Genomic DNA, 26578 nt, shown 5'->3' with positions numbered 1-26578 from the left:
AAAAGAATGTAAAATATCCTATTAATTTTTTATTGATTGCATGTCAAAACAATAATATTTTTGTATATTAAGTTAAATAAAATATTAATTTCACCTGTTTCTTTTTACTTTTTAAAGTGTGGCTGCTGGGAAATTTAAAATTACATATTGGCTAACATTTGTCATTTATGTTCTATTGCTATTGGATGAAAAGTGCTGCTTTAGAGTTAGGGAAAGACTTTCTAAGTATGACATCAAAACTAGAAAATGAAAGGAAAGGAAAAAATTAATAGTTTTGACTGCGTCAATAAAAAATTTCTATAAAGAAAAAAGACCATAAGGAAAAGAAACAAAAACTTGAGAGGACATATTTGCAATTTGGGGTTAATGCCTTTTTTAAAATGAAGTCTTAAAAATTAATGAGAAAAGAGCAGATATTGCAATAATAAACAAAAATGGACAGTGAAGCGAAAATTTTTAAATGGTAGCACATATGAATAAGAAGTGTATTAAGAGTTGATTGATCTCACTCAAAATCAAATAATATTAAATATCCAGAAAGAAGAGGATGACTAATATCTATTACTGGTGAATGTTTGGAGAAACAGATACTCTTATATACTGTTAATAAGGGAGTGTAATTGGTATTCTTTCTAGAGAGCAATTTGGAAGTATGAATCAACAGGCTTAATTTTTTTTCATATCCTTTAGATAGTAATTCTGAATTTCATTCATTCATTCAACAAATATTTCTTGAGTGCTTATCATGTTCCAGGCAGTGGTAAAAGTGCCTGGAATATAGCAGTGAACAGATAGGGGGAGATAGACAATTAACCAGGAAACCGGTGTGACAGGGTGTTAAATGGCATTCTTCCTGAGTCGGTTTTATATGAAGCAGTGATGGGATATATATCAGATACCAAAGTGAGAGTGAAACAATAGAATTTATGAAGGTGATTTCAAAGGAGCTGGTTCCATGTGTTTGGTACCTGTTAGTTAGATTGTAGGTATTAAAAAGGGTTAACATGTGGAGAGGGAATAGAATTTTGCAAAGACAGTTTTTAGAAAGAGCTGTGGCTTTGCTTTGGAGTATTTCGTACAAGGTTGGGGAGAAGGGAGCAGCAAAGTGTTAAATTGCCTTCACCACAGATCTAGAAAAGGGCTTTCCTGGGTTGAACTAAGAATTTGAAATGTGTTTCATGCATTTGGGAGAGGGAAGAATCTTAAATTAAATCAACATCAAAGTATACAGTAGTAACTTGGACTAGACATACTAGTTATTTATTCGAGGCGATTTGTTATTTAAGTAAGCAGATATTTAAGTATTTATTTAGCAGTTTTTAAATAACTAGCAATTATGCGAGTTTTGATTTAGGATCAGCTGAAGATTACACTAACTGGAATACATTTAAAAGTTGAGATCATATTCTATTTGTGGCACATTTAAAACACTGGTTACACTTGTTAGATGAAGATCAGTAAGTACAATAGTGAAAAAGAAAGTAGGATAAGGGGAAGAAGAGTAGAAGTGATATTTGAGGATAGACCTGAAGGAGGTGAGGGAGTAAGCTGAGCATGCATATCTCTGGGAGAAGAATGTTATAGGCAGAGGGAACATCAAGTGCAAAGACTCCGAGGTTAAGAGTGTGTTTTAGCTTGTGGCTGGAGTAGTGAGCAGGGTGAGGAGTGATGAAATGATCAGTCAAGAGTCAGCTTATAGGTTATTCTGTTGCTTTTGTCTTTTATTCTGAGTGAGTAGGAAAGCTGTTGGGGTTTTGAGCAGAGTATTCCCTTTTAAAAGGACTGCTTTAACTGGTGTTTTGAGAAAAGACTGTAGGGGAACAAGGTCACAATCATGGAGACCAGGCACTTTTAATAATTTGTCTTAAGGATATCCCTAAGATTAACCAGGTGCATAAAAATGCATATGCAAGAATGTCCATTGAGCCGCTTTTTTTTTTTTTGTAGCATAAAAACTAAGAAAACTGCAGTGAATTGTTAAATAATTTAAAATTATAGTATATATGTGTAATGGACTACCATAAGCCAATAAAATAATACAGTTCTATACACATTGCTATGCAAAAATGTTCATAACATATTGTAAATAAATATTAGAAAGCAAACTGTAATTACGACCTCAGTTGCTATCCTCTCCTCCCCTGCACCCTTTCAGATAAACAGATAGAGAGGAGAATGGAGAGAAGGGTTTGGAAGCCTCTGCATTAAAATGTTAACAGTGGTTTTGCCTGGAATGAGTGTCATGGTATTGGTGAAACTAGATGATTTCATTTTCTTATTTTCATCCATCTGTATCAGTATTTTCTATTATGTATTTATGACATTTAAAATCAGGAAAAAAAGTTACTCATATTTGGAATGAACTGTGACAGAATTCCTCTTTGGCTTTTTACAGATAAATTTAAGATAAATCTCTCTAAGCATGAACTTGGGTAAAGAAAAGGAAAGCAATGATAGTGAGAGGTGTCTTGAGATCAGCATATATGGGTAGCCAGAAGGGAAGGGGATGAAGGGAAATGAGCTAAAGCTCTTTGGAGAAGAAAAGACAAGTATGCACCAAGTATATAGGTGAAGCTGGCAGGCTAAATCCAGGATGGTTATAAGTCCCTCATTAACCCACACATAATCTTTAATTAGGCAAATGCTGCCTTAAGACAAAATTCATTTTAAAGTATTGATTTATTGTCCATGAAAATGTATTTTGGAATATGGATATCTGTGGCTCTGGAAATTAGATTTCCAAGTTAAAGAATGAAATCCTTTTCTCTTTCTCACATATTAAGAGAATGAGGGTGTGACTCTTTTTCTTAAGCTTTAAAGACTGATAAGTCATTCCTTGGATGATTCTTATGTGTGGATATTCTTACGTAAAAAATAACTTTTATATTTAAGTTTTATGTTTTTAAATTTATTTTACATTTATGACATATGCTTAAAAGTGAGTATGCAACTTTTGTTATCACAAAGTTTTCTATTATTTGAAGCAAATTGCAGAATGTAGATTAGAGAAGTAATATTGCATTCACTTATTTTTTTTCTTGAAAATTATTCTTTATCTGTTTAATTTACAGAACTGCTTCCCAAGTTCATTTAATGAAATTTTCACCAGATGGAGAATTTTTTGCCACTGCTGGGAAGGTAATTTGTGAAAATGCTATTGCCAAATTGTATTTATGGTTTATTTTGAAACTTCAAAAACGTTAACTGGCTTCATTCTTTTGCTTATTTAAGTTGAACATATTTTCTATTAAAAATGTTAAATAGCAAAAAATTGGCTAAATATAATGTTAAAGGCAGTATGGTATAATTGAAACACCACAGACTTTAAGGTAGATCTGAGTATAAATCTGCCATTTGTCTGCTTTTTGATCTTGGACAAGTTAATCCCTTTGAACCTTGGTTTTGTCATGTGTAAACTTAAGATAACAACACCTACCTCATAGGTCATTAATCATAGGATTAATTTAGACAGTATATGTAAAGTGACTGACACAGTATGTTGCATGCGGTATACTGTCATTAAACTATAGCTACTATTTATATTAATTATCTTTTAGCTGGCAGCTGTATTAGGCTGTATTTAAAGTATAAGAATTTACAGACTTTCTAGAAAGACAATTGTAACCATTTTCTTCGTTTTTACCTGTTGATTTCAAAACAATGTATTTCCTTGAAATTATTTTATTTCTAATCATTGGTTCATAAGCAATACATGCACAACTAATAGTCTGAAATTATTGTTCTCATGGCTCAAAGCCTTCTGCAGACTAGGAATGTGAGATGCCCTAAATCCTCAGTGAGGTTTTTTTGGGAGAAAAGTGGAGCTGTTTATTCTGATTGACTTTACAGGTGGGAATGCAATTACAGTTTAAGAGCAGAACCTGGTACATTCCAGTCTCCCTTGTTCTTCCCCTCCCAAATTAGGAGATGCAATTTTGATCGTACTTATGATATTTTATATAGTAGTAGTTGTTAACTAGTTATTATCATCGTCAACATTTTTCTTTGAGCACTCCTATGGTAATTCATGAAAGCTGTCCTTTATTTTAAAAAATTAGCAGCCCTTGTAAGTCTGCTAGTGGTAATGCTTTCTTATTTGATATTTGGCCCAGTGGGAAAGCTGAATCCTTGAATTCATCTTTCAGTCTTTTCCTTAATGTCTCCATTTTCCATAATGTATGGTAACTAGCATTTTCCTTGAACCAACCTTTGCAAAATACACAGGTTCACACACCTTAATTCTCAAAGCACAATTAAAGAATACTAATAAAAAAGTATCAGAATCAGAGATTTTCTTCTCATTTCCTCTATGCTCAACCCCTCCTCCCATCCCTAAGTTTCTGTGATTGGGGAGAGAAATCTTTTTTTGCTATTTGACGTAATCTTTAATTTAATTCTGATCTGGATATTTTTCTATTTTTTTTTTCCTCAGGATGATTGTCTTTTAAAGGTATGGTATAATGTAGAAAACTGGCGGACAGCTGTTACCTCTCCAGATAAAAGTTCAGAAAAAGAATCCCAAGGAGAAATTGACTTTTCTTTTGTATATCTGGCCCATCCTCGAGCTGTGAATGGATTTTCCTGGCGAAAAACAAGCAAATACATGCCTAGGTCAGTGGATTGGTTGTTTTCCCCATGTATTAAGAGAACATTATCTTTGTGACTTAGACTGCTTTTCTCACTTTGAGAATGCGTAACCATAGGACTTTTGCCTGTGAAGATTCAAGTAATATTAGGTAGTCCCTGGCTGGCAAACATCTGGCCATGAGTCAACTATGATTGACACTGAAGAGGAGAGCTGTGTGAAAGGATAATTTACTTTCATATCAGATGTCTTAAGTGACAAAGTTGTGCATCTTTTTCTTCTCTCTGTATGTATCCAGTTCTTTTGTCTCTTAATCATTCTCCAAATTGTCATTTGCATGCACTTTTTCACATTTCACTCCTTTGTCTTGTACCCTCTATGCATATCTTCTCTAGTTTCCTTTTTTTTAAAAAAAAAAAATCAAAGCAAACAGCTTTATTGAGAGGATATACTGTAAGGCCTCAAACATTTCTTTAACTGCACCCATCTTTTTTTTTTTTTGAGGACGATTAGCCCTGAGCTAACTACTACCAATCCTCCTCTTTTTCTGAGGAAGAGTGGCTCTGAGCTAACATCCGTGCCCATCTTCCTCTGCTTTATATGTGGGATGCCTACCACAGCATGGCTTTTGCCAAGGGGTGCCGTGTCCACACCAGGGATCCGGACTGGCGAACCCTGGGCCGCCGAGAAGCGGAATGTGCAAACTTAACCTCTGTGCCACCGGGCTGGCCCAGCACCCAACATCTTTGAGGAAAAGAGAGTGGGTTAGTACACTCTGATGCCCTCAACTAGGTGTTAGTTCAACCTACACATACGTGCGCAAACATATCTGTTAGTGCTTCCTTTCTTTCATGTAGTCTTTCTAAGAGTTGATGTCCCATTGAATTTTTGCCTATAATTAATAAGTTATAGAGACCTATTACTTAAGTATGGGTAGAAATCCCTTTTTGTTCCACATGGCTGTTTTCAATGTGACCAGACCATGTAGGAGCAGTACAGTTTTTCCCTTACCTTTTTGTCACCTGAGATGTCTTAAGCTGATCTGTGGTAGTTTACCTGGATCATTTGTTAACTTTAGTTTTACTCTTTTTTGAGCCAGCAGAATATACCTAGATTAAAAAAAATTTAATTTTTTTTAGTATTAAGACTGATTTTTTTTTTTAGAGCAGTTTAAGGTTCACAGGAAAATTGAGGGGAAAGTATAGAGATTTCCCACATACCCCTTGCCTCCACACATGTATAGCTTCCCCCATTATCAATATCCCCCACGAGAGGGGTACATTTGTTACAATTGATGAACCTACATTAACACATTATCATCACCTAAAGTCCATAGTTTACATTATGGGTCACTCTTCATGTGCATTCTATGGGTTTGAACATATGTATAACATGTATCCATCATTGTTAGACCTAAGTTTTTTGAACTATTTTCTAGTTCAGTAGATACTATTCTTCCTACCTCAGCCCTCCAATCTAACAAAGCTTAGGAGTAGGACACTCTAGGAACAGTAATGGTTCTGCTGTTAGAAGGATTTGTCAGAGTCTTTGGGCTAAAGGAGAATGGTGTGGACATTCTATATTGTCATCAAAAGCACACTCACCCCAGCTTCACTTTGAGAACTATTGCTTTAGTACCTCTGAGACGATTGCCCATGTATATAAAATGTTTAGAATAGAATGAGTTGTGGCATATGTTAACTCTCATTTTAAGAGTTACAAATGATCTCAATAAAGATAGCTGTCATCACAAACTGTGAACCTTTTGGAACTATTTAAGATTACATCATTTCAGAGACTGATTTCTTCTGATATATCCAAGTGTTTTCCTTCGCAGGTGGTTAGACCACCAGAATACTAAAAAAGAGGCTTATGAATTTGTGTATCTTCTGAGAGCGGACAGTCACATCTGGTCCTGACCTCGTTCACTCAGTTTTGGGGAAAGTGATCACAGTGGAGGCACAGACAGATGCCTTAAACTGGGCCATTATGAATGCTGATAACAGCAATAAGGCATACTAGGTTTTTTTTTCCTGCTTATGTTCATTTTATCTCTATCAACTAAATTCTGCAGTATAGGGAACTGTGTAGAGAACTAGAATTCTCTATTAGTTATGACATCTTTTTTTTTTTAAAGATTTGAAAACATTTTTTGTCTTTTTCCTTTTTCTCCCCAGAGCCCCCCAGTACATAGTTGTATATTTTTAGTTGTGGGTCCTTCTAGTTGTGGCATGTGGGATGCTGCCTCAGCATGGCTTGATGAGCAGTGCCGTGTCTGTGCCCAGGACCCAAACTGGCGAAACTGTGGGCCGCCAAAGCAAAGCGTGTGAATTTAACCGCTCGGCCATGGGGCTGGCCCCAGTTATGACATCTCTTAAAGGTCTCCAGAATTTCATTTTTGGATCCATGTCATTTAAGAACCAGCCAATCTCCTTGAGCTCTTCCGGTTTTCATTTTTGTTTCACCAAGTTCCTGCAGTTATATAATGGGAATGCTGACCCTTTCTTATGAGAGAGATCCCATTAAAGACCATTGCTCTTTCTGATATGACATCTTCACCAGGCAATACAGGTGCTTTGTTTTTTGCATAAAATTAAGATAACCAAATGGTAGTACTTTATGCAAAGGGACTGCTGGCTTGAGAGAGAAGAATTGGGAGTGTTTGTTATGAGCATATACTTCTTTACCAATTAAAAATTGATGAATGTAGGACAGGTTGGGAGGGTTGGATATCCTTGAATAACTTCCAAAAGTTGATTCTAGATAACTGGTTTAGCCTGTTGTTACATCAAGATAGGATAGATGTTGTGAAGAGAGAATGAGATACCTTGAAGAAGAAGTGAGGAAGGGAGATATTGCCAGAGAAGTGCCTCAATCAGATCAGGGTATTTCTTCCATGCCCTGCTTATGTTACCTGCCAGCTGTTTACACTGGCTATCCATAAGGCTTGGTATCCTGAGGCGAGTCACCAGGGGCCACCCACAGTCAATGGTCAAAGCCCTTTCCATGCTTCTGAGCTGTGCACCTTTCTTGCTTGCTTTGTTGCTCTTACCTAAGTTCTTATGCCTTTTCTGATTGCTATCTTTTTAGCCCTTTAGTCTCCTACCTTCTGCTCTTCCTTTATAAGCCTTCCTATTCTGCCAGTTACTAATTAGCACTATGAACCTTGAACTTTCCATATTACCTTTTGATATATTTTCTTCTGTTTCTATTTGCTTACTTTTAATCTCATTGCCACTGCCAGTGTGTATGTGAATGTACTAGAGAGAAACTATAAAGGGAAGGAAGGGGGGGGTAGGTGAGGGAGGGGGATAGAGAAAAAAGGGAGAAAAAATGAAGGAGGAGGAGGGAAAGGCATGAAGATGAGGAAAGGAGAGAGAAACAGAGGATTTGGAAAGGAAAGAAGAGCAAGGGCCCTAGAGAGGTGGGGGAGGTGAGGGGTCAGAAGGAGGAGAGGTAGGAAGGGAGGGTGGCCTGGAGCGGCAGAGAAGCAAACAATTGTGGGAGAAGAGAGAAGGAGAGAAGCCCAGAGAGGGGGTGGAAAGGGGAGAAAGGCAGGGGAGTAGACAGAGAAAGTGGGGTGGGGAGGGAGGGAGAGAGGTGAGAGAACAGAGGGAGCAAGCTGAAGAGGAGAACAAGACAAAATATGCTCTTCTCCATTTTCTTCTCCTTTGCTGTTGTTCTTTTATAATCTGGTAGATATGTTTAACAAAGTGACTACTACAGAATGTTTTTATTTCTTTAACTTACTGAATTACTTGATAGAAGCCTTCTACTAATTGTTCTTTTTTTAATCAGATATGTTTGAATAAGTGTCTATTACAGGATATTGTGACTTCTTTTTCTTTTTTTTTAAAATTTTCTCAGTTACCGGATTGAAGGTAGTCTTTGTTGGTAGAGTTTCAGCCTTTGAGCTCTTGATGCTTACGAGGTTTATTAATATACATGTAATTGATTTTGCTTTTATTTTGTGGAGTGGCAAGACAGTAAATTCACTGAAAGTCAAGAATGACTAAGGAGGGAGGTGGCTAGTACTTATTTTATCATGAATTTTCTATTTTTGCACTTCACTGCTTTTGGCATATGTGAGGCAAGGAGAGAATAAGTGTACTAAGTAGTTACTGTAGCTTGTTTGTGACCAATATGCACGGAGTATTTATTTTACTAATTAGTGTGGAAAGTAAAAGTCAATTTTTGATGTTTAGTCTAATTGAACATAGACTGGTAGTACTGATTCTTATTATTTCCTTAATATTGAAAACAGGAAGTCATCTAAAAATGATTTATCTTTGAATGCTTTGTATGATTATGGAACAGCTAGTTTTCAAATTTTGGAGAGTATTCTAAATGAAGAACTATGAAATAATTCAAATAATAGCCATCCACTGAATAAATCAGATAATTTTAATAGAAGATGTTGGTTTTTTTCTTGCTTATTAATGGAAGGATTATGACATCATCTCAGTCTTTATTCTTTAGATGTAAGAGGAATCTTATAAGAACTGCTGAATTCTAGGCAGAAAAGAAATAGGTTAGCAAGCATTTGCTGTGATGAAATCAAATACCCACTCAGTTGTAATGGTTTTGATTAAATATGTTGCATAAATATATATTGACATTTTCTTCATTGGAAACTTAGTCTGTGCATTTAAGTAGTTATAGAAACATTGTACAATGTGATAATGTTTGAAATTTGTGTTTTTGCCTCTAAAATCTTTTTATTCCATAGGGCTTCTGTATGTAATGTACTGTTGACTTGCTGCAAAGATAATGTATGTCGTCTTTGGGTAGAGACATTTTTACCAAATGATTGTTTGTTATACGGAGGTGACTGCAACCATTGGACTGAACCAATTAATTTAATAAATAACTTCAAGAGAAGTGTTTCCAGTAAAGAAAGAGTTCAAAATGCCTTAGATGTGAGTGTTTTGTTAAGTGTTATTTTCTACAAGTTTTAAAATCTTTTGTACATTGCCTTTTTTGTAACATTTATCCTAATTAATCTTCAAAGTCATATGGATAGTTAGAAAAAAATATGTGACTTAGGAAAACAAGTCTCAGAAAATTTTCAGTTTTATTTGGTTCAAAAATTATTTGTAAGGATTTTGTCTAGAGCATAAAACTACCTATAATTATGAAGTTAATCTTAGGTTAACTGATAATAACAAAAGGATGATTAAACTTGACTTAGCTAAAATAATATAAAGTAAATTAAAATTAAAATCTGAGAATGCAAAGATTTGACTGGAAAATTATTTTTTCTTTAGAGTTTAGGGTATTTTGCCCTAATTACGGAATGACTGGAGTAGTTTATCAGATTCTGTTCTACTTTTGTTATCTTTAGAACCCCCCAGAACTTGGACTATTTATTTTACTAATTAGTGTGGAAAGTAAAAGTCAATTTTTGATGTTTAGTGTAATTGAACATGGACTGGTAGTACAGATTCTTATTATTTTCTTAATATTGGAAACAGGAAGTCATCTAAAAATGATTTATCTTTGAATGCTTTGTATGATTACGGACAACTGTTTTTCAAGTTTTGGACAGTGTTCTAAGGGCTCGGAATATAATTAAACATATATTGCAGGGAGACTCAACAACCAGTAGAATGGTTATGTGTAATAATAGGTGAAAAAAGTCCTTGACTAGGAATCTGAAGACTTCTTGTTCAACTTTTAGATGACCTTGCGTTCGGTATAAACTATTTTATCATATGAAAGATGAGAATAATAATATTTGCACTGTCTTATGTGTCAGATGATAGAATCTCTTTGAAAATGCTTTGTAAATTATGAAATGTCATCCTAATGTATGATGGTAATATTATTCAATGCCTTGTGGCCATAAGTAGTTAACTGTGGATACAAAGAGAACAGTGTACTTAGAGACATCATTGTCCACAGACCCATTATTGTAAACTTTTTTTTTTACATTCACCAAATTAGAAAATAAACCAAATAAAAATTGCAGAGTATTGTGTGATGGTTAGAAGAAAAGTCAGACAGTTTTAAGTTCTAAGCTTATCCTTCAGGTTTCAGATTTGCTGTACAAAAATACTGAAAGACGTTTGTACGTATAAACTCATCAGAAATAGGATATATGTAATGTCTACCAATCGTTATGTAACCTATATATATATATGCTTATGACAGTATAGGCATTAGTTTTGTTTTTATTCACACAGGTAAATCTGAGACATTTTCGTAGAGGTCGGAGGAGATCACTTGCGGTTGTGGCACATACCGGATACCTGCCACATCAGCAAGATCCTCATCATGTCCACAGGAACACTCCACTACATGCCAATGCACTTTGCCACTTTCATATTGCAGCCAGCATCAACCCAGCCACGGGTAATAAATCACTGTTCAAAAAATGTTTTTGGAATTGAGTAAATTGATTTTATAACAAATAAGTTAGACTTTTAGTTTCTGAATAAGTGAAAAATTGGAGGGGGCTTTTTTAGCTAACTTTTCATTGTAGCCAGCTCCTGGTTACACAAAAAGAGGTTTTTGTTTCCTTGTTTTCTTTTTAAGGCTGTGATTTGGTTTGTGATTTAAGATCTTGATAAGTTGAGATTCTTTATTAGTTTATTCAGAAGTTGAGCTTTGAACTAATACTTAACGTAGAGGTTAACACCACAGAGTAGTATTTTATAATTATTATATAGTTGTTAAAATAAAACCAATGTGTTTAGTAATTGTTCTTTAGAGCCATTTCAGGAAAAGAGCAGAAATATGTAGAAGTTATAACTGAAAGAATTAAGAAATTTATCTCTATAGTCAAATATGTACTATTAGACAGATTAAAAGATCTGGAATATCTAGCTGTATCATTCTAGTAAATATTTTCTGTGAGTTTAAAAACCAATGGTCACAGTTGGAACATTTAAGGTGGAAACTTAGAATATTACTGGGAAAAAAATGTAAACCAATATTTGCACATGATAAATGCCGTCTTTACAGAAAGTGAAAAGTAAGAGCCTCCTTTCACCTCTGTCCCTCCGTAGTCCTTCTCCCCAGAAGATAAGCACTAGTGATGAGTTTTTGTGTATTTTGGGATATTCTTAAGCGTAAATTAAGCATAACTTATTTCCATATAGCACACTGGATTTTCACTATTACATTCTTTAAGGAAACATAGCAATAAATATGGTCTATTAGTTACTTGAGTCAAAGTGAGAAGTGTTCCAGTAAGTTAAAGTGTAGAGATACTTGTGGTAGGAATGAAGAGTATTTGCTGATTTTCTTAGATTTTGTTTGGTTAACAACAGTCCCAACTCTGAAAGAATCCATGAGCCAAGAAAATATAAAGGGGAGAATATTGAATTAGTTTTATTAAACAGTTTTATTGACTTGGGAAATAACCATTACCTTTATCAAAAGACATATGTTGACAGTGGTTATAATACCCAGAGACAACTCTAAGTTCAGTGGAATAGTTTTGAAAGTCTCTGCTGAGTAGAGGACAATATTTTGAGAATAAAGCAAGCTTGAATTCTTACTTTAATAGAAAAGGCTAAGGGATTATAGAAAAAGAAATCTTAAATTCCAGTGTTTCATCTCCTTGACTACCTTCCAATAAGGAAAACTCTAAAACTTTTCTTTAGTTTATAGGTCCCTAAGGAAAATCCATACATGTAGAGCAAATCAAAATAATATTAGTAGCATCTAGATTAGACCCTATGGAGAATTCATTTCCCTAAATTAGATCTGTTGGAATGACCTTTCTCAATGCTCTATTTCTTACTCAAGGCCTAACTTTCAGATTTGACTTTGCTTTTTTGCCCATCAATAGAAATAGATACAGGAGAGGAGCTTGGAAGAGCATGTTCTATGAGTTCTAGTTCTTATAGCCTTTCCATGAAGATTTCTCATAAAAAACAACTTTAGTCCAATTCTTTGAGTGAGGTCAAGAGACAGAAGAAATGTGCGTTTCCTTTTAGCTAGAATGCTTCTGCTTAAAGCCGGCATTAGTCTTTCCTTTTTGTGTACTTTACAGCCAGGCCTGTTGTCTACTAGTGGCATTGTTGATTTCTTTTGAGTTGATTGTAAGTTGAATATCAGGAAATCCTACCCATTTGGATTCTTGGGGGCACTCTTAATCCCTGGCACTACACCTAGGAATAATGGAATTGGCAGTGCGATTCCTCAGAGCTTTTTTTTTTTTTTTTGGAGAAATTAATGTCTCATTGGTCCTCTGTTATTATTTTTTTTTAAAGATTTTATTTTTTTTTTCTTTTTCTCCCCAAAGCCCCCCAGTACATAGTTGTATATTCTTTGTTGTGGGTCCTTCTCGTTGTGGCACGTGAGATGCTGCCTCAGCGTGGTTTGATGAGCAGTGCCATGTCCGTGCCCAGGATTTGAACCGACGAAACACTGAACTGCCTGCAGCGGAGCGTGCAAACTTAACCACTTGGCCACAGGGCCAGCCCCCTCCTCAGAGCTTTTATTGAGTGTTTAGTCTGTGGCAGCATAGGAACTGGAGATAGTAGTAGGAACTGGAGACACAGTGGTGATCAAAACAAGTGTGATCCTTGATCTCGTGAAGCATATAATCAGGCAGGGGATAGGTAAATATTAATCAAGTAATTATCTGATGAATATATAGTTATAAACACAGCTCTTGGATTGGATATATCTGTCAACTCTTAGAACTTGCCTCCAATAGAAGGGACAGGGAAAAGGTCCTTTCCTTTACTGTTCATCCACTATAATACTGGGTTTTTCTTGGTGTCCAACAATGTACACATTGTTTGAACAAATAATTAATTCAAATTATTTATCTTTCCCTTAAAAAAAACAGTAGAGGGGCTGGCCCCGTGGCCGAGTGGTTAAGTTCGTGCGCTCCGCTGCAGGCGGCCCAGTGTTTCGTCAGTTCGAATCCTGGGCGCGGACATGGCACTGCTCATCAAACCACGCTGAGGCAGCGTCCCACATGCCACAACTAGAAGGACCCACAATAAAGAATATACAACTATGTACTAGGGGGCTTTGGGGAGAAAAATGGGGAAAAAAAAAAAAAACCAGTAGATTTGTTCTGGGGATAATTGTTTACATTCTTTGAATCCGTTTCAGCCTTTCCTGTTCAGCAGACACCAGCATGGGCCAGATTTAGATTTGATTTAATATGATAGACACATTTTTCTTCGCCTCTATTAATTAGGGATTATCATTTGTCACAATTTGCTCTGAATTTGTACTTTTGTGTACTTAATTTAGCAATTATATCAAAAGTAATATCAAAGGACAGTTTTTTTTAGCTGAGTTGGTTTGTCTTGAATGCCTTTCTTGACTATAAAAAGGGAACCTCAATTTCAATCTTGATGTTAATAAATAAGCTGTATCCATCTTAGAATTAGATGAGTAGGTCATTTAAAAAGGTAATATGTGGGGGCCAGCCCCATGGCCGAGTGGTTAAGTTCACGCAGTTTGCTTTGGTGACCAGGGTTTTGCTGGTTTGGATCCTAGGGGTGGACATGTCACCACTCATCAGGCCATGCTGAGGTGGCATCCCACATGGCACAACCAGAGGCACTCACAGCAAGAATATACAACTGTGTACTGGGGGCACTTTGGGGAGGAGAAGAAGAAGAAGAAGAAGAAGAAGAAGAAGAAGAAGAAAAAAAAAAGCTTGGCAACAGTTATCATCTGAGGTGCCAGTCTTTAAAAAAAAAAGTTAATATGTTAGTCTATTAAGTAAAAAAGAAAGTTGTTACTATTGAGAGAAATATATCACCAGTTCCTTTGACATCGTGATTATGGCATTTTTCATGGTAGATTAGGTTAAAATATATTTCTTGCCAATATTTGTGTATAAATTAAGAAGACTTTCCTATTTACATGTCTACAAATTATAAACATGTTTCTTTTATAAGATTTTATTTTTCCTTTTTCTCCCCAAAGCCTCCCAGTACACAGTTGTATATTTTTAGTTGTGGGTCCTTCTAGCTGTGGCATGTGGGACACCACCTCAGCGTGTCTTGATGAGCAATGCCACGTCCGTGCCCAGGATCCAAACCAGCGAAACCCTGGGTTGCCCAAGCAGAGTGTGCAAACTTAACCACTAGGCCACGGGGCCAGCCCTAAACATGTTTCTTAGTGACGTTATTTTTTTGGAATTAAAGAAAACATATGTATGTATGTGTATATAAATAAATTATGCTATATGACCCAGAATATATAATTTTATCTCTTTTATAATAAGTATGTTAAATTTACCATTTAAGTCTGTTATCATTAATAATAATCATGGCAAACATTATGTTGAGAGTATTATTTCTAGGTTAAATAAAATGTATTGCAGAGGTTTAAAGGTAAGTGTAGCAGTCAATAATAAATATATGAAACCTGGATATTTTGTATGCTAAAATGGTAGAAATTTTAATTGTGTTTTTTATTGTTCTTTATAGACATTCCACTTCTTCCTTCTATTACGTCTCTAAGTCTAAGTGAAAATGAAGAGAAGAGTGGGCCTTTTGTGGTACACTGGCTGAACAATAAAGAGTTGCATTTTACTTTGTCCATGGAAGTCTTTTTACAGCAACTTAGAAAAAGTTTTGAACAACCAGCTTCTGAGGCCAGTGTAGAAGACTCTAATCAGGCAGATGTAAAATCTGATGAAGGTAAAGCTTTAAGAAAGATAAAAAATGTAAAGTTTTGTTTAAAATAGCAAAGATTTTTATATTAGAGTAACACTAGGTACTGTCAGAAGGAAACTTCAAAATTGCAGTGGCATAATACAAATTTGGATAGCTCATTTAATGATAATCTAGTGTAGATATTCCTGTTCCAGGTGGCTTTCTTCCACGTGATGATATAGGGACTCAGGACTCTCCACACTTATGCTTCTTTCAGCCCCTAAGGCCTTGGGACTTAACGGACTGTCTGTGGACTAGCAGCGTTGGCATTATGTGGAAGCTTGTTAGAAATGCACAATCTCAGGCTCCTCCCAGACCTGCTAAACAATCTGCAGTTTAATGAAATCCCGGGGTGATTCCTGTGTGCATTAAAGTTTGAGAAGCATTGCACTGGGGCATTAAACTCCTCTACATTCAGCCTCAGTCAGTTGGGGAGAGAGAAAGGAGAAAGATATAGATGTTTCTCGATGACTTTGACTCAGAATTGGCACATATCACTTCTACTCTCGTATCATTGGGAAGAACTGGTCACAGGGCTCATGTAGTCCCTGACTGGATAGCCATTCTATACTAAGAACTGGGAAGCATGACTTTTTGGTGGGCAGCTAGCCGTCTCTGCTACAGTTTGTGGTTCATGAATGTTTTTATTTTTTAAAAGTTTTGTTTTGTTTTAATTTAAAGATTGTACATGCTCATTAGAAGAAAAATCAAACCAGTACAGACAGGTATAAAATTTCCATATCATTAAGTTTGATGAGTGTTCTTCCAGATTTATTCTTTTCTATGCTTATACAAACATATGTATACAAGCAGTTTTAAAAAAAAGTTCTACTGTTGGAGTTCATTTTAAACAAAAATCGTGTTATGGTGCTTGCTTTTTAAATTCAGTAATGGGCACTTTTCCATCTCATTATTTTTAACTGCTCCTGAGTATTCCATGTCAAGAGAAAACTTTAGCATTTCCTCTATTGATAGACATTTAAATTGTTTTTCACTATACTGATAATGGTATAATGATACATCTTTTCATCTGTGTGTGAATTTTTCTATAAGGTAGATTCCTAGATGTGGAATTACCAGAGTGTAAACATTTTAAATTTCAATAACTTCTGCCAAATTACTCTCCAGAAATGTTTTACCAGTTTATACTCCCTCTAAGTATATTCAAATATCCTTTTTTCACATCCTTGCCAACACCAGATCTTTTCGTTATGTTACTTTTTGCCAGTTGATGACAAAAATGGCATCCTGTTTTACTTGGCATTTTCTTAAGGCAAATTGAACAGAATTATTTTAGCCCTTCTGTGGTTTGCCTCTTCATGCCCTTTGCCTAGTTTTCTGTTCTTTTTCTTAATGATTTGTGTGTCTTCACTAATTTTTTAAATCTTATAAACAGTCTAAAATTTTTTGAGAGTCTCTTTTAAGAAAGGCTCTCTATTCCTAACCAGGAGTAGGGAACAGGATTTCTAAAATAGAGGTAAAAATATACATATTTACCTGTAAGTTTATTTTTAAATACTTATGTGTTGAAGGAAATCTGGAAATTGGACACTATAAATGTATTCCTTTAGAATGATTTCTTTAAGATGTCATATCAGTTATAAGTGCACACACCTAGAGGATAGCTAGTGTGGCAGACTCAGATTTTGATAAATCTGATATTATGAAGAAAGTATAAATTATATTTGAATAATATATTTTAAAAATTCAGCCCTGAATTGTAGTCTCAATTCCACCTCTCTCATTTTACCATGAGCAAAACTAAGGTCCAGAGAAGTAGTTTGTCTTACTTCTGAGTAGTTAATTGTGGTACATCTGGATTTAGAAACAAGTTTGCCTTTTTATGGTCCAATATTAGTCCTTCTGCCAATAATCCACTGATTTAGTCCTAAAGACCTTCTGATTACTGAGTTAACTCCAATGGCCTTATATTCCTGAAGCAAAGTTATTTTTAAAGGGGAGCCAATTTTCTTTTTTATATGAATACTATTATGTTTTTCATCTTGAATGTATTGTGTTTCTTAATTTATAGTAATAGCTTGATTGTATTTACTTGGTTCATGAACACTTTTGCTTATAGAAACGGATGATGGTGTTGATGATCTGAAAATAAATCATGAAAAGAAGGAATTGGGTGGTGATAAAATGGTACCAAACTCAAGTTTTGTACCATTACCATCAGCTGCCATTGATCATCAGATTGAAGTACTTCTGTCTGAATGGAGTAAAAATGCAGACATGCTATTCAGTATTCATCCCATGGATGGTTCTTTGCTGGTTTGGCATGTGGATTGGCTGGACGAATACCAGCCTGGTATGTTTCGTCAAGTTCAGGTACTATTATTATAATCTCTGGAGAGCTACTTCTTGTTAAATGTGGGTACTGTTTTGGAATACTTCCTTATATAATTTCACACATTCTAATGCTCACTTTCTTAATTCTAGGTGTCCTTTGTTTCCAGAATTCCTGTAGCTTTCCCCACAGGTGATGCAAACTCTCTCTGTAAAAGCATAGTGATGTATGCCTGTACCAAGAATGTTGACTTGGCTATTCAGCAAGGGAAACAAAAACCTTCTAGCCTCACGCGTTCCACATCAATGCTTATCTCTTCTGGTCACAGCAAATCAACTAATAGTTTAAAATTAAGTATTTTTACCCCTAATGTTATGATGATTTCAAAGCACGCTGATGGCTCTCTGAATCAGTGGCTGGTCAGTTTTGCCGAGGAATCTGCTTTTTCTACAGTTCTCAGTATTTCCCACAAATCCAGATATTGTGGTCATCGCTTTCATCTTAATGATTTAGCTTGCCATTCAGTATTACCATTACTGCTGACAACGTCACACCATAACGCATTAAGGACACCAGATGTTGATAACCAAAAGCAGCCTTATGATGCTATAAATATTGAAGACTGTTCTTTGGCACAACAGAATAAAAGCACCGTTGACGTGGCTTTTCAGGACCCCAATGCAGTTTATAGTGAGCTTATTCTTTGGAGGGTTGATCCAGTTGGGCCATTATCTTTTTCTGGAGGTGTTTCTGAGCTTGCCAGGATTAATTCTCTTCATGTTTCTGCATTTTCCAATGTGGCGTGGCTGCCCACTCTTATACCCAGTTACTGTCTAGGTAAGCATTCTTATTTTTATTTAAGAAATTTAGATTTTTTGACATTCTCGCATAAGGGTTAAATTTTAAATGTAAATACTTTCTAGGTGCATATTGCAACTCTCCTAGTGCATGCTTTGTAGCAAGTGATGGACAATATCTGAGACTATATGAAGCAGTTATTGATGCCAAGAAACTTCTGTATGAGCTTTCTAATCCTGAAATTTCTGTAAGTAAATGGCTTTGAAAACTAAGTATATGATGTTTTTAGATACTTGATTCTTCTTGGGCGTGTTCTAGAATTGTGACATATAATTTGTAATAAATATGTGTATATTTTTTAGTTTTTTTTCACATTTGCATTGTACTCTTACTGTGATTCTAAGCTCCTTTAAAAAGAAACCATTTCCTTCATTCATTCCAAAAGTAGAGTCTAGTATCCTACAATATGTGTTTTTGTAATACTTCTTTGCTCAAAGATAAACGGGGACTATTAGCAGTATGATGTGGAAGTTATGTTGGTTCATTTGCAGTTTTTTCCAGGCAGGGGGAGCTGGAGTAACATTAGGAGTGGAGTTTTAATCTTATCCAAGAAAGAAAAAAGCTCTCGGCTTGGTTGCAACATAGGCCGGGGTCCATTCAACACTACTGCAAAGCTTTTTGTCTTATGATAGGTGGCACTTCTTCATAGTCCCAACTAATAGCAACCCACCATTGTCTGCATTGTCTCAGCACATCCAGCAAGCCCGTTTTTCCACTGTTTTGGTTTTGGTGTTTTTAAATATCCCCAGAGGTAACTTTTAGCTATACTGAGCTTCCTGTTTAGGAGATTCAAGCCATCTCCTCAGCCGCCAATTAATCTTTTTGTTAATGCTCTGGTTACAAAATTACATAAGTGTCAGTGGTCTACTCCAATCCTAGTTTTTTCCCCAAGTTATTTTTAATGTGTAGTTTTGCAGAATGCAGGGCTTTTCGAAACACATATGTAGTGTTTTGGTAGAAACACGTGTATTTATTGAGGGCTTTCTATTTTTTAGCACTTGTTTTAAGTGCTGGGAATTTAGATGTGAACAAGACAGACAAAAATCTGAGCTTACATTCTAGTGAAGGGTTATAGAAAAAAAGTAAAATATATTAATAAATATTATGGAGAGAAATAGTGTTGCAAAAGTAGTGGGAGTGCCAAGTAAGGTGCTGGTTAGGAAAAGCCTCACAGAAAAGATACCATTTTATTGAAGACCTGAAGGAGATGAAGGAGCTAGCTATGTGGATATTTAGAGGAAGAATATTCCAGGAAGAGGAACAGACAGTGCAAAGATCATGAAACCAGAGCATGTTTTGTATCTAAAGGAACAGCAAGGAGGCCATTGTGGCTGGAGCAGAGTAAGTGAGATGGAGAGTAGTCAGGGATGAAGTCAGAAAGTTAGCCTGGTGAGATCATATAAGGCCTCATAGAGCATTGTGGTAACTTTGGCTTTTACTCGGAATAACGTAGACACCATTGAAGAGAATGATAGAGTGATATGATCTGATTTAGGTTTTAAAAGGATCACTTTGATTGCTGTATAGAGTAGACATGAGTAGCAGAAGTAGAATCATAGAAACGAATTTAGGAAGCTATTGCAGTAGTCCAGGAGAGAGTCAAAGAGATTTAGAATGGTAGTGTTAATGATAAAGACAATAAGAATTGGTTAAATCTAGATATGTTTTGAACATGGAATAATCAGGATTGGACTGGATATGGGGTTTGTGTGTGAAAAAGAGGGTAACTCCCAAGGTCTCTGCCTGAGCACTAGGAATAATAGAATTGCTTTGAGTTGAGATAAAAAGAATATATAAGTAGCAGATTTTGAGGAGCAGGGGGATTCAAGAGCCTGCCTTTGGACATGTTAATTTTGAGATTCCTGTTTGACATCCAAGAGACCCAATAGGCTAATCCCTGGAGTTTAGAGGGAGGCCCAGTCTGAAGATGTAAAATAAGTAGTTGTTAGAATATAAATGTAAAGTTGTGGAGCCGGATGAAATCACTGAGGGAGAGCATATAGTTGGAAAGTAGAAGTGATAGAAGGATTGAACCCTGGGGCATTCCATTGTTAAAAGTGGAGTGAGTGTGGTGTATAATGGAAGCCAAGTGAAGAAAATTATTTCAAGGACGGAGTGATCACCAGCTTCAAATGCTCCTGATAGATCAAGTATGATGAAGATTGAATTTAACAATGTGACCTTCACTAGAGCAGTCAGGACACAAGTGGCTTAAGAAATCAGCATATATGAACAGTATGTCAACTTGTTAACTCCATCCTCCTCACCTCAAAATTAATGCTTAAAAGGCATTGAGACTTAGAACATTTCCACGAGATTGAAGTCAGTCTTCCACATTTATGGATATAAAATATTTTTCCCCCCTAATGGTTACCAAACATTGCTTTTGTTTTTCTCTGTGCCAGCTGAGCTGTAACTCTTATTCCTTCCTCTGTAATTCCTAGTAAGGTGTAAAGTCCTGGAATGTTTATGATGAAAGGGACTTGTGAACTAATTTAGCCCTACTTGAATTTATTATTTATCTATTATGTCTGAAATTTCACATTATTTGTTACTAATTATTTTTAATTTAATTGTTTAATAAAGGAGATATCCCTTTTTTTAAAAACAGAAATATGTTGGTGAAGTGTTTAACATCGTAAGTCAACAGTCAACAGCCAGGCCAGGATGCATTATTGCATTAGATCCCATTACCAAACTTGTAAGTATTATTTTTTTGGCCACTTAGCATTAGATAAATAGCATATATATCAACTTATGTTGGTATTTATTTACATTCAGCAAGGCAGAAAAACCCAGCTGCTTCATGTTTTTCAAGAAGACTTCATTTTGAATAACCTTGAGAAAAAAAATCTGGGAAAAGACAGAGTATTATTTGATGCAGGTAAGAAAGAATTTTTTATGTAATGAGAAATACTGTGTAGAGAATGTGAGGCAGTTAATAAAGATAAATTGATATAATGTTTCATATCATCTTTTTGAAGTTAACATGTTTCTATGTAGATTTGTGACATTATTTATCAAAAATGTCAGTATCTTTTTATTCTTAACCAGGAAATCAACATGAAAAAATTAAAGGAGTTTGTCAGCTATGTTTTTTAAAAAACATAGTAGAAGTATTTTTTATGATTAATCTGTGAGTGCTCTTTTTATAGATGGGGTCCTGCCTTAATAACTTGGATAATATGGACACGTGACCCTTTAGAAACCTACAACTTAAAGCAGTAACTTTAAACTTCAAGTTATAATTTAAAGACTAATTGTCTTTATTAATATTTTTATAACAGTTTTAAAATTTTATTAAACCCCTCCACTTGATATTAACTGTTATTTTCCATAAGGGAAAGCAGAGCAAAATAAAGCTAAAATCTTTTGGTCATCAGTTTCAATGACAAAGCCAAACCAAACTCAAAAATGACTTTCCTTATAAAGCAACCTTACGGTGTGTGCCTCTTGCTTTAAAAGTCAGTTACCAAGCCTCAGGTAATAGTAATAACTACATTCTGTGTTCACTGTAAATCATTTTTCTTACTTCTTTTTTTTTTTTGAGGAAGACTGGCCCTGAGCTAACATCCATGCCCATCTTCCTCTACTCTTTTATATGTGGGACGCCTGCCACAGCACAGCCTGACAAGCTGTGTGTAGGTCCACACCTGGGATCCGAACTGGCAAACCCCAGGCTAATGAAGCGGAATGTGCGAACTTAAGTGCTGCGCCACTGGGCTGGCCCTAATTTTCCTTACTTCTCTCTTACATTATTTCTTTGTTCCACTTTTTTTCTATTTTTTATCTCCTTTGAGAAGTACACTTTCTAGTTCTGCACTTTTATGTTGAATGTCTAATTTCATGCCACTGCTTTCACTTAGTCTTCTGTCGTTTTCTGTGAGAATTCATGAACTGTACAAAAACACTTAAAGTGCTTTTGTAACCTCTGAATATAATATTGGAAAGATGCTAAAAAATGGTGAATAAAGATGTCAGGTACAGAATAAAGGGGTCGTTTATATCAACAAAATATTCTCTTTTTTCTTTTTATATTAAAATATTAATAAGAATATTAATATTGTTAATCCACATCTCTATCAGACTTTTTAAAGAAATTGCTCTCCTATGCTTAAGGTTGAGTTTTGCTATGATCTTCATCTATTCTAGCATTTTCTTTTCTATGATTCTTCAATTTTTAACTTTTTTTAAGTTTTTAAAAAAATATTCAGAGAATTCTTATACTCAAAAACTATTATCTTCATTATCAGGGTTTCCTGGGAGATACCCAAGGAGTTACGTTTTCATCTTATTTTACTCTAATGTCAAGAAGAGAAGAAATGTTTTAAAGATATTTTCGTTGTTGGGTCTTTATTTCTTGTTAGTAAAATTATCAGAAGTAGATTGATTTCTCTTCTTTTTTCTTTTGTTATAATCCTTATTCTTTCCTTCCTCTTAATTCTTGTAATGTAAATGCCTAACTTATCCAGAATGCATTACCAAAGTTATATTTTCATTTAGTCTCTTAACACAGTATGATTTTAGATATTTATGGTTATCTTTCTTTCCCAGAGTATTCCTTTGAAAACTTTTTTCTGATGCAAATTTGAAAAGATAAATTATTACAGTCTAGTAACAGTTGCTGTCTGATTTTTAAAATATATTCTTAGTTTTTATAGTATAATTTTTCTTTACATAATTTTTTACATAATGAAGACTAGCTTATAATTAAGAAAACTTGGATTAAAGTCTGTCATTAAAAAGAAGTTCACGGACTGGCCCAGTGGTGTAGTGGTTAAGTTTGTGCACTCCACTTTGGCAGCTCAGGGTTTGCAGGTTCAGATCCCAGATGCAGACCTACACACTGCTCATCAAGCCATCCTGTGGTGACATTGCATATACAAAATAGAAGAAGATTGGCACAGATGTTAGCTCAGCACAGTCTTCATCAAGCAAAAAGAGGAAGATGGCAACAGATGTTAGCTCAGGGCCAATCTTCCTCACCAAAAAGGAAAAGAAAAGTTCATTTTTTTTCAGGCAGTAATGAACCACTGATTTTATGATATATTTTACATAGGTGCATTTGTTTATTTTGAATAACTTGTGTGCTGTTTAAGTTCTGCAGTTTGACTAAGAACGATTTTCTTGAATAACATGTGGTATAACAAATACTTACATTTTGGTCCTTAGATAAACATCATTAACAGGTCATTCTATTATGGAACTTGTTTACTTGAAAATATGTTTGGCAACACAATTTTCCTCATGATATGTTCACTTAAAGTATCTATCCCATAGTTCCTATCTGTTCAGATGTTTCCTACTTTATATGTGAACAATGTGATAGTGATGACTTTAATATATGATCTTTTAAGTCAATTCAAAAATGACATTTAAGCATAGCATACATTTAATTGTTAAAATTTTAAGTTAATATAAATTCACATGGTAAAGAAGTTGATTACATTCTATAATGACACTTTATGTTTGGAACTTTAGTTTTGAATTTTTTAAAAAATTCAGTTATTGTAACTTGATATATTTAATAAGTTGTTTGTTTATCCATGTTAATAGTGAAAAATATCATTGATACCAACAGGCAGCTCATCTAATCGATTTTCTGAAAAATTCTACCTAATTGTAATAGAGTGTACTCAAGACAACCGTTCATTATTACAGATGTGGAATTTACATTTAAAATCCATTCCTGTCTCATTGGGTGAGTCTGTTTTTTTTTTTCCCCCTGAACTTTAAGTAGGCTTAAATTAACAAATTATATATGGCTAGACAGTTCAGTACATATTTTCAAAGCTAGTCTTATTGAGTGACAATAATTATAGTTTATTCATTTAATTAAAAACAAAATGGTTCTCTGATTTTCTTGCTATAAAAAATCATATTGATATGTTTGCTTTTTATCTTTTACAAGGCAGTTTTGGATTATAAAATGTAGCAATTGTAATGTTTATAGGGTTCCCCCCTGGTCTTTCATTCTTTTTTTATGTTTTATAGATGAAAAAGTAAATACTAAAATATCTGAAGCAGTTTGGCAGCAAGAAGAACATTATTCTTCTTCTCCAGAGCAGATCCTGTCTCCTTTTTCACAGAAGTATCAGGCTTGCAGAGCAAATCTCCAGAGTACCAGCAAGTTGACTCTGTCTTCAGAAATGGTTTATAGCCAAGAGTTGCACTTGCCAGAAGGAGTTGAGATAATAAGTGTTAAACCATCAGCAGGTTTGTAAATTTTGTGAAAATACACTCATCAAACTTTGTAATCCGTGAGTGTTTAGTAGGTATTTAAAAATAGGTACAACTATCTCTTTTTAAATCCACACAGAAGCAAAAATGGAAGGAAGTACCCTAAATGGGAAAGTTAAATTTCTCATTATGTTTTCAGATTACCATGGCATTTGTCAGCCAGTTTTAGTCTTTAATATTGATGTCTAAAACAAATTTTCATTATCCTTTTGTGAAGACAAAGTGAAAGTTTTTAGGGCAGAGATAATAACGAGATTGCATCTTATTTGCCAATTTTGATAATACTGGTAGTGGCTACCTGGAGCTGTGTGCTGTGAAGGATTCTGAGTGTATAGTTTCTGATATATATTTATTATTCTTATCCTAGGGCATTGGTTCTCAAACTGTGGTCCCCAGATCAGCAGCATCAGCATTATCTGGGAACTTGTTAGAAATAAAAGTTCTTGGGCCACACTCTAGATTTACTGAATTGCAAATTCTGGGGTGGGACCCAGCAGTCTTTTTTAACAAGACTTCCAGGTGATTTTAATGCCCACAAAAGATCGAGAACCACTGTTCTGGGTATCAAGAAAAGCAAAATGAAATCCATCTTTTTATCATTTAATTCTTTTATTTTCATAGTCACAGTGTGAGTTTTTGATCTTTTCTACTTCTCTGTCATTTTTTTGACTAATAACTTTGAATGCTTTTCAGATTGCCATGTCGTTATCAGGTGCTTAATCTTTTCTTATTGGTGAAATTAGTGGGAATAGGGATAACAGTGTTCTGACAATTTTTACACTCTGTTTCTTTGTATATTTTAATAAAAGAGGCATCAATGCAAGGAAAATTAAAGTTTGAAAAATAATGACTTTGCATTGACACAATTTTGAGAGCTGTTATTCTTAGCTAGAACAGTATGATCTTCACTACTGAATTCCAGTTAAAATAATATGGCAAATATACGAGAAACTGAAGATATTTCTAAAAACAATCCTCTTATTTAGGCCCAAGTTGAATTTGTAAAAACAAAAGAAGTCCTAAGGAAAAACAAAAAATTTGTTTGTTTGGCAAAAATAGCATATGGTAAAAACTTTTTTTCCTCATCTTAAGAATTTTTTCTTTTAATCAAGACTATTGAGAAGGATAAGCTCTTTATGCTCTGTTCAGCTCAGAGAAACCAACGGATAATGCTAATTGTGTCCTTTTGCAATACTGCTATATTCCTTGAGGACTTGTTTTTTAAAAACTTTACTACAGTTCTGTTGAAGTGTGCTTTTAAAAATACAATAGATATTTTATATAACATTTCTGTGATAATTAGTGGTTTATGTTTAATAGTTTAGGACAGGGGCCGGCCCCGTGGCCAAGTGGTTAAGTTCCTGCACTCCACTGCCGTGGCCCAGGGTGTCACTGGTTCGGATCCTGGGCGCAGACGTGGCACCGCTCGTCGGGCCATGTTGAGGCGGCGTCCCATATGCCACAACTAGAAGGACCTGCAACTAAAATATACAACTGTGTACCGGGGGGGGGATTTGGGGAGATAAAGCAGCCAAAAAAAAAAGAAAGAAAGAAAAAGATTGGCCACAGTTGTTAGCTCAGGTGCCAATCTTTAAGAAAAAAAAAAAAAGAAGATTGGCCACAGTTGTTAGCTCAGGCGCCAATGTTAAAAAGAAAAAAAAAAAGCGTAGGACAGGGGTTGGCAAACTGTGGGCCACCAGCCTGTTATGTCAATAAGATTGATTGAAACGTAGCTGCACCTATTTGTTTACTTTTGTGTATGGCTGCTTTTGTTCTACAGTGGCAGAGTTGAGTAGTTGCAACAGAGACCCTATGGCTAGCAAGCGTAAAATATTTAGCACTGTATGGCCCTTTAAGAAAAAGTTTACTGACCCCTGATTTAGTAAATTAGCAGTATATAATTACATTAAGCCCAAGTAAATGTTAGGTCCCGCTTAGGAATCTTCTCAGCATCATTTATAT

At 35.1% G+C, this 26578-nt stretch overlaps 1 protein-coding gene across 4 annotated transcripts in view; it reads left to right on the top strand.

Annotated features, from left to right (window-relative positions):
- DMXL1 (Dmx like 1) overlaps positions 1–26578 on the top strand; it is a 132885-nt gene that overhangs the window by 27710 nt on the left and 78597 nt on the right. For all 4 annotated transcript variants that reach the window (XM_014844067.3, XM_014844066.3, XM_014844065.3 and 1 more), the window contains exons 6-17: positions 3072–3138; positions 4433–4611; positions 9315–9504; positions 10771–10939; positions 14998–15210; positions 17306–17559; positions 17671–18355; positions 18442–18563; positions 20988–21077; positions 21158–21260; positions 23958–24077; positions 24371–24592. In XM_014844067.3, coding sequence (XP_014699553.3) covers positions 3072–3138; positions 4433–4611; positions 9315–9504; positions 10771–10939; positions 14998–15210; positions 17306–17559; positions 17671–18355; positions 18442–18563; positions 20988–21077; positions 21158–21260; positions 23958–24077; positions 24371–24592 — 2414 coding nt within the window. The remainder of the gene's footprint in view (positions 1–3071; positions 3139–4432; positions 4612–9314; positions 9505–10770; positions 10940–14997; positions 15211–17305; positions 17560–17670; positions 18356–18441; positions 18564–20987; positions 21078–21157; positions 21261–23957; positions 24078–24370; positions 24593–26578) is intronic.

Source organism: Equus asinus, chromosome 9 (assembly GCF_041296235.1).
Source record: "Equus asinus isolate D_3611 breed Donkey chromosome 9, EquAss-T2T_v2, whole genome shotgun sequence".
NCBI classification, from domain to species: Eukaryota; Metazoa; Chordata; class Mammalia; order Perissodactyla; family Equidae; genus Equus; species Equus asinus.
Note: the sequence above shows the minus strand (reverse complement) of the source record. Positions and strands in the feature narration are given on the sequence as shown.